The sequence below is a fragment of the Lactuca virosa genome, chromosome 3, assembly GCF_052849685.1.
Source record: "Lactuca virosa cultivar CGN04683 chromosome 3, Lactuca_virosa_CGN04683_v6, whole genome shotgun sequence".
NCBI lineage: Eukaryota > Viridiplantae > Streptophyta > Magnoliopsida > Asterales > Asteraceae > Lactuca > Lactuca virosa.
Window position 1 is genome coordinate 59,441,030 of NC_136428.1, and position 8,308 is coordinate 59,449,337.

The 8,308-nt window shown below is 31.1% G+C and overlaps 1 protein-coding gene across 2 annotated transcripts; it reads left to right on the forward strand.

Annotated features, from left to right (window-relative positions):
- The first annotated feature begins 4,373 nt into the window (after nucleotides 1-4,373).
- On the forward strand, nucleotides 4,374-7,408 carry LOC145165789 (uncharacterized). 2 transcript variants are annotated; one of them, XM_079084682.1, is made up of 11 exons: nucleotides 4,374-4,537; nucleotides 4,663-4,695; nucleotides 5,205-5,563; nucleotides 5,672-5,705; nucleotides 5,783-6,001; nucleotides 6,083-6,172; nucleotides 6,288-6,353; nucleotides 6,446-6,537; nucleotides 6,683-6,730; nucleotides 6,839-7,011; nucleotides 7,225-7,408. In XM_079084682.1, exons 3-10 carry the CDS (start codon nucleotides 5,235-5,237, stop codon nucleotides 6,945-6,947), a joined length of 987 nt encoding a protein of 328 aa, XP_078940808.1. In that variant the 5' UTR covers nucleotides 4,374-4,537; nucleotides 4,663-4,695; nucleotides 5,205-5,234; the 3' UTR covers nucleotides 6,948-7,011; nucleotides 7,225-7,408. The 2 variants fall into 2 exon arrangements, with proteins under 2 accessions (XP_078940808.1, XP_078940807.1); XM_079084681.1 differs by lacking the exon at nucleotides 4,663-4,695.
- The last annotated feature ends 900 nt before the right edge of the window (nucleotides 7,409-8,308 follow it).

Genomic DNA, 8,308 nt, shown 5'->3' on the forward strand with positions numbered 1-8,308 from the left:
TCAGCGTTGAAAATATTGGTTAAACGGCTCCAAAACATTGGATCGTTCAACTTGCTTGTCTCGTACACATGAATATAAGCACGTGTAAGAACCAAGAACTCTTCATTGCTCCATGATATAGAACTCATTTTGATTGAAACAAAGAGAGTAAAATCTCAAAAACAATATTTGAACAGCTGTATTGGTTGTTTAGTAAACTATTTATTTAACTTAATGTCAATTTATAGTAGTTTATACACAAAATCGCAGTCCAATCTTCTAATATGTCTGCAATTCATAGTCAAAATTAACTGACGAACGCAGTGTACTATACTTATAACACAACAGATCACTGTTCGAGTTGATAAGTCATCCCCGTCGAATGACAACACAATACACTGCTACTTGAGTTGACAAGCCATTGCACCGGGAAAATAAGGAGTCGCTATAAATACTTGTTAATATCCATTTTAATTGTATCATATTACTTCCCCCCTTGCAATTATGGACTCACCTGTACCACATATATGGAGGAACGAATATATAAACAATTTTCCAAGTTATACGACAAATATACAAACAATTTTTATCTTTCTAATTATATAAAATAACATTTTCTAACCATATAAACAAACAATTTTTCAAATAAAACGACAACTAAATTAACAATTTTCCAAGTTATACGACAAATATATACAAATTTTCAACTTATACGACAAATACAAACAATTTCTAACGATACTATAAAAATTTTTATACTTCAAAAACAAATATATACAAATTTTCAACTTATACGACAAATATATATGCAAACGACTATTGTACACATACTGTAATTTAACCATTTTTCAATTTATAAAAACAATTACACGATAAGAATATACAATTTTTCAAGTTATACAACAACTATACAAACGACAAATAACATATTGTAAACATTATTCTAACAATTTATTTAACTAATAACTTAAAAAAATGAGCATATTCTAACCATTTTACTAAATGTACAACCACCCGATGCACACTCTACGCAGTCTCTACTTGTACATTCATACAACCACTAACAAAATAGCATTTAAACTTCAAGTTTATTAATAACAAATATTAAAACTATCAAATACAACAAAATTACCCTTTCACAACATTATAATTTCTTTTTTTTTTACACTAACTAATACAATAAATAATAGAATAATAAAGACATATACTAAATAAATGTTAATTACAACATTAAAAGAGTTAAAATCTAACCATATTTGCGGGATTGTTGAAATAATCCTTCATTTTCTTCAAAAAATCGTCAAAAGGAATCCCCGAGAGAGAGTTTTTCTGTAATGAAGAGTGAAAAATGAAGAAAAAAAAAACCTTATATAAGAAAATCGGCATAAAATCGCAGATGGCTACAGTAAATTGCAGATGGAAAGCCCAAATCGCAGATGGGGCTATTCCATCTTTGAAATCAGTGGCCAAATTTGTAATTTCAATTTTTTTGGCTAAATTTGTAATGTAATTAGTGTAATTGGCTAAATTTGTCATTTTCTCTTTATTTAATGGCATTATCCCTTAAACAGCTAAATGATATATTAAATACATTTATTTATGTATATGTTATTGGTTAACAAAATGCCTTGAATGTAACATCTTTTCTATAAAGACTAGGGGTGAGTGTGGTGCGGTTATTGGCCAAAACCTCACCACTAACCGCAAATGCGGTTAATCCATTTTCAAAACGGCTTGGTGCGGTAATTTTTGTAGTGCGGTTTTGTGTTTTTATGTTTCGGTTATTAACCGCATGGATTTGGTGTGGTTTTTAACCGCACTTTAGAGTTCAAACAACTTTAAAAGTTTAAACATATTACTTGTAATAATAAAAAACCATAAGATATAAGACAATTAACTTAAATTACAAACAACTAATATCTTAAAAACGTTAAATCACTACTAATTAACAATAAATATCTTAAAATTGACAAATTTCATCATTTTCCAAAGTTAAACATAAGAAATAACCAACACTTTTGTCTTCTACAATTTTATCTTTCTTTCATCCATGAGACTTGTCTTATTTTTAATATTTAATATATTAATAATTAATAAAAAAAATTATATATAATATATGCGGTGCTGTGTGGTTTTTTTGCGGTTTTTAAAAACTAATAACCGCACCGCACAGCAAATTTGCGGTTTTTGAAAAATAAAAAACCTCATCATTGGTTTTTATTGCGGTTACGAGTAATCGGTTGCGGTTTATGCGGTTTTTACAGTTAATTTTAGTTGCGGTGCGGTTTTTGCTCAGCCCTAATAAAGGCAATGACTTAGCATATATGAAATAGTGTATGTCATTATCTAAATAAAACAATAAAACATACATTATTATTATTATTATTATTATTATTATTATTTAATCATAATCGTAATTGATAAATTCACTTCAATTCTTTCGTACTTTTAAACCGAAAATGATAAGAAATAGAGTTAACTAAAAAAGAGACAGATTATATAAGTGAAAGACATAATTATAATCTGTTATATATTATATATACGTAAATGATAATAAATTTATTATATTAAATTATTATAATAATAAGTTTATTATATACTAATGACAAAATTGCAAAAATGGTCCCTGTGGTATGCATTTTTTGGGGGGTTTTAGTCCAAATCACGACTTTTTTGGATTGGTGGTCCTTTTGAGCTAGTTTATTTGCGTTTTTGGTCCCTCAGTAAACTGAAAAGACTATTATGCCCTTCTGATATATTTTTTTATGCTTTTTCTATTTAATTTAAGTGAAAAATAATATAATTACCTAATTTGGGGCCACATCTCTCTCTCTCTCTCTCTCTCTCTCTCTCTCTCTCTCTCTCTCTCTCTCTCTCTCTCTCTCTCTCTCTCTCTCGTCATCGTCATCACATATTCTTCATCTGTACCCATTTCATATACATAAACACTAAAAATTTAGAAAAAGCACATATATCACACAAATAATTATGTGATTCCGATTCCAAAACCACACATAACTGACCCTGTTTGTTTTCCCCCAAATCCATATAGAACCATCGATTCCGATAGCTGTAGTCTCTGTTGCAAAAAATGAACAGTGTATGTGAAAAGTGAAATTATACCTAGGGGAATCAAGGTTACGACCAAGTTGTGATTCAACATTGCAGCCCCAAGACCAGACGTGGCCTTGAAAAGTAACGGCGAGAGAGTGGTAGTGACCGGTGGCGATACTGGAAACATCAGGAGGAAGGGCTGAGATTGCAGTGGGTTTGTAGGCGTCAGAACTGATTCCGGTGACGGAGATGGGTAAGCCAAGAGCACCATGGTTGTCGTCTCGTTTTTCCAACATCCCAGGTTTGATTTACTAATTTTCCATCAACGAGAATCTTGAAGAACACACAAATGGCAAATCAATTTTCTTTATGGGTTTAAGGTTGGTTCCACAGAGAGTAATGATTTGAAGTCATCTGGGTTTCAAAATTCTAATCGATTCAACAAGCCTATTCTTGTTTTAATCGTGTAAATCAAGGTGGGATTTGAAGTCAGGTGGTAGATTCTTTTTAATTGTAGTTATCATGCTTATATTTGAGTTAGAATTTGAGTTGCAGGTTAGATTTTAAGTTTAAGCTCTTGGTTTTGATTTGAGGTTAGAATTAGATTTCAACAATGGTGGTGGATGTCGTGTTTGGTTGTTGTTGGCGGAGGTGAACTGTGGTGTTTGTTGGAGGTGAACAATGGTCCTGTTCAGAGGCGACCGGTTGTCGGAGATGGTTGAAAAGAGGTTGTCGGAGGAGGTGAACGATGGAGGGGAAGGGGATTATGGGTAATGGTGGAACCATATATGGAGGTGGCAGACGGTGGTAGTGGCAGATTAAGGTGGTGACGGACAGTGGTGGAAGCAGACGGTGGTCAAATGGTGGTGGTGGTGGCGGACGGTGGTCAAAGGGTGGTAGTTGTGGAAGATATTCTTAAGTTCATGAATATGTTCTTGAGATTATGAAGATGTGCTCTTGAGATTATAAAGGTGTTCTTGAGAGAGAGAGAGAGAGAGAGAGAGAGAGAGAGAGAGAGAGAGAGAGAGAGAGAGAGAGAGAGAGAGAGAGAGAGAGATCCTCTATTATTTTTTTTAATTGTTAAAATAGATAAATAAATATTAAATTTTAAGAAAAATGAAAGAAAAATGAAAAATAAATACCCCAAGTGTATTATAGTCATTTCAATTTTCGGAGGGACTATTTTCACATACAAACCACTCCAAAATGACCATGAATCCAAAAAACTCGGAATTTGGACTAAAACCCCAAAAATTTGCATACCTCAGGGACCATTTTTGCAATTTTGTCTATACTAATTACAACGTATCAGCAAAAGTGACCATAGATCGAAATGAATATAGTACACAGTGAAGATGTTGACCTTGATTGGCCGTAGTAGGTTGCGGTTGCGGTTGGTGTTCCTTTACTCAATTCTACTTGCTTTCTTAATGGCGGTTCTCTCTCAATTTCTCAAACCCTAAATCTTTCTGTTTGGAACTCTGATAATCATCAATTATCACAGGTAAATCCACAACTAACCTCTGCTATTTCTCAATGTTTCAGCTTCATATTTTCTAATGATATATTTTTTTTTGTTCCCTTCATGGCGTTGTTCTTTAACGTCACAAACCTGCACTCTGCGTTCAGCCATTGATGCCATAGCTTTATCTGGATTCTCATGTGACTAAATTTTCCTTTCTTAGTTTTTTTTTTTTTTTTTTTTTTTTTTTTTTTTTTTTTTTTGTTCCAGTTCAAATGATTTGAGTTTGATGCCTGTTACTCTATCGATATTACATGTTTTTAGTCCGAAATTTGAAGCAGAACAGTACACTTTAACCTTTTGATCTCAAATATCAAATTAAAACTGATATGATTCTTCCTACAGCTTTGACGCATGCAATCAGCTATAGTTACTAAGATAGAGCTATAAATTTATGACAAATTATATATCAATTTCGTAAAACGCTAAGTTTATCTCTAAAAATCGTAGTGCTTGTTTTGTTTTCTGTAATTTTTGAAACAGTGTGAGTATCAAATTTGGTGTAATTATCACAACTTAAAACAATTAGGAACTCCATGGGAATTAGCTTGAATTTTGTGTTCATTCTCTAAAGATCATTTAACAAACTCCATTTTAATCAATGTAATCTCATAAAGTGTACTGATTTTTGAATTTGAACTTCAAATAGGAGCTGCAAGTTAGTTAGGTAGGTCTGCTAATGGCTGATGACACAACAACCCTAAGTTACTGGTTGAACTGGAGGTTCTTCCTGTGTGCATTATGGGTCATCATTGCTATGATAGCAGCAGCTGTTTTAATCATTAAATATGAAGTCTTCAACAAAAGAACAAGTCACAGAAAAGAAGATGAACATGATGTGGAACCAATTGGGATCTTGTATGAAGATGAAACTTGGAAGACCTCTTTGAAAGCACTCCATCCTGTTTGGCTGCTTGTTTACAGATTAATTGCATTTGGTGTCATGTTAGCAGTTCTTATTGCTAATCTGATAACCGCTGGACCTGATGTACTTTTCTTTTACACTCAGTAAGTTGTTACAAGTCACAATCCCTTTATGTTTCATAGTTAATACACAAACCATTAGTTATGTTTTCTAACATCTTCCCTTTTGTGGTGTTTCTGACAAACAAACAGGTGGACATTTACTTTGGTGACTTTATATTTTGGGGTATTAAATTCTTGCTAATTATATCTATAACTATAAGTTTCCTTTGACCCTGAATCTTTATTTCTAATATAATGTAGCTTGGATCTTCACTTTCCATTCATGGATGTTATAAATATTGGAATGAAGTTGATGATGATAATAACAATCATGTTTTAGACACAGAAAGAGGCACTTACATTGCTCCCTCAGAGGGATTAAGTTCCCACAGAATGCCCATAATCCCTACCAATCACAAAGAGACTCATGATAGAAAGACTGCTGGTATATGGGGATATTTCTTTCAAATAGTCTTCCAGGCAAGTTTTTCAAAAAAAATAAAGCTTCAATTTGTGTTATTTCCATGAATACCCTTCCTCACTTTCTCCCTTAATGAACAGATATGTGCAGGTGCTGTTGGACTCACGGATAGTGTCTTTTGGTTCATAATCTATCCGTTTCTTACCCCTGCAGGGTACACTTTAACTTTAGTAAGTCTTTCTTGCATTTAGGCTTTCATGTTCTATGAGCTTATATATAAAACGAGATAAAAACATGCATGAACATGGACCTAACCATTTTGAGGGGTATTTTTGTCCATTTCAGTTGGATGTTAGCATGCATTCTCTCAATGCCATTCTCCTCATTATTGACATGATTCTCAATCGCCTAGTAAGTTTCATGTTTCCCATTTACTGTGTTCTTCAATTTTATACTTCTGACTTGATTAACTTGTGTTTTTTTTGTTTTTTTTTTTTAATCAGCGATTCCCTTTCTTTCGTTTGGCCTATTTTGGTCTATGGACATGTATATTTGTCATTTTCCAGTGGATCGTTCATGCTTGTGTATCAATGTGGTAAGCCCAGATCTTTATTTTATACTATAATATATTTAAAATGATTTGTATAAATATTAGTTTCTTCATTTATAAAAAAAATGGTGAAAACCCTTTGGTCTATGTATGCTTTTATTTATATATTTACATGGTTTCCTTATTGCAGGTGGCCATATTCCTTTCTTGATTTATCATCTCCATATGCTCCCATTTGGTATGTTCTTATCTGAATTTACATTTTGTTAAACATCTTTGACGATTATAAATTTGATTTAACAGGCTTTCTACATACTATTTACTACATATATATTTATTTTTGCAGGTATTTAGGAGTGGGATTGATTCATCTCCCTGCTTATGGCATCTTTGCACTCTTAGTTACAGGGAAGCAACTTTTATTATCAAGATTTCTTGACACAAATGGAGCTTAATGTAGCAGGAACTCAACCATTTTACTTATAAAAAAATAAAGGAATTAACTCCAAGATCCTAAAGGTTAGATTCTCCTTTCTTAAAATTTACTTTTGGAATGACTTGTATCTGATGCAAAGAAACTTGTACTTTGATGCTATGCAAAAAAGGTTGTCACGATTTTGTGTAGAATTTAATTATTGTGTCATATAAATGAGAGGACTTGTATTATGAAAATGAATTTGATTACTGAAAGATAACGTTTGTTAATATTAATTTTCCTTTTGGTTATTACAGGAGTTGGTGAGTAGAAGATGCAGAATCTCAATTATGTGATGTAAATTAGGGATTCTAATTGCATTTCTAATTTCTGTTGTATGTTTAGATTAGGAAAACATATTATTAGCCATATTAATGTAAACATGTCTCTTTATTTTATATATATATTGTAGATAGTGTCGTCACACATAAATTATGGATATAGAGCCTATGTAAAGGTGACAATTTCTCACTCATTTGTGTTATGTTTCCTTTGAGTACACGAAAAATAAGTTAATCAAAAAATGAAGCTTGTCAAAAGATATGTTTGGAAAAAAAATTAAAAACTTCTAAAAAGCTAATCTAAGTAGCTTCTTAAAACAAATTAGCTTATAAACTTACTCTTTTGCTTGTCAAACTTAACAACTTAAAAAAAATTCAAAAAATAAACTTAACAACTTTAAAAAAATTCAAAAAATAAACTAATATATCAGCTACTTGTGGCACACAAAATATAACCCTTAACCTGTCTTGTTGCATCTCACAATAATGCACACAATAGCATTATGTATACTTTTAAATATGATAGCAAAAATATCTGAAATCATGCTAGGTTTGATGGGACCTTAATTGCTTCAATTTTTTGACAATGATATTTATATATCTTATAATGATAAAAATAATGTTAACTTACAAATCAAATTGCATTTTAATTTTACAATTAATTAGCTTTATCTCGTGATGTTTCATGCTTAAAATTTTTATATACTATAGCATTACGTTGTATTATCAATTATCATCTCTAATAAATGAAATTTTTTTTGTCACTTGTCACACTCTCATTCAATTTGTCAAATGTCATTTTGTGGTTATTTTTAATTATTTTTTTTTCCAAATGTCATTTTATGAGTACTTCTATTTTATTAAATTTCATATAATATTTTAATGTAACAATTGCAATAAATGTAGTAATAAATAGATATTAATTTCATTAATAAACTTACCTTTTAATTTCAAAATTCCCAAAATTAAAGTTCATTAGTTTTTTTTCTTTATTTAAACTATTTGTTTAAATTTAAAAGATAAAAAAAACATTTACATTATAATAATTCATTATTTTTCT

Excerpts from the sequence above, each read along its gene's own strand:
- LOC145165789 (XM_079084682.1), top strand. The coding sequence starts at position 5,235 with ATGGCTGATGACACAACAACCCTAAGTTACTGGTTGAACTGGAGGTTC. Across the intron at positions 6,173-6,287 it reads CAGGGTACACTTTAACTTTA|TTGGATGTTAGCATGCATTC; the intron begins GTAAGTCTTTCT and ends TGTCCATTTCAG. Across the intron at positions 6,731-6,838 it reads TCTCCATATGCTCCCATTTG|GTATTTAGGAGTGGGATTGA; the intron begins GTATGTTCTTAT and ends TTATTTTTGCAG.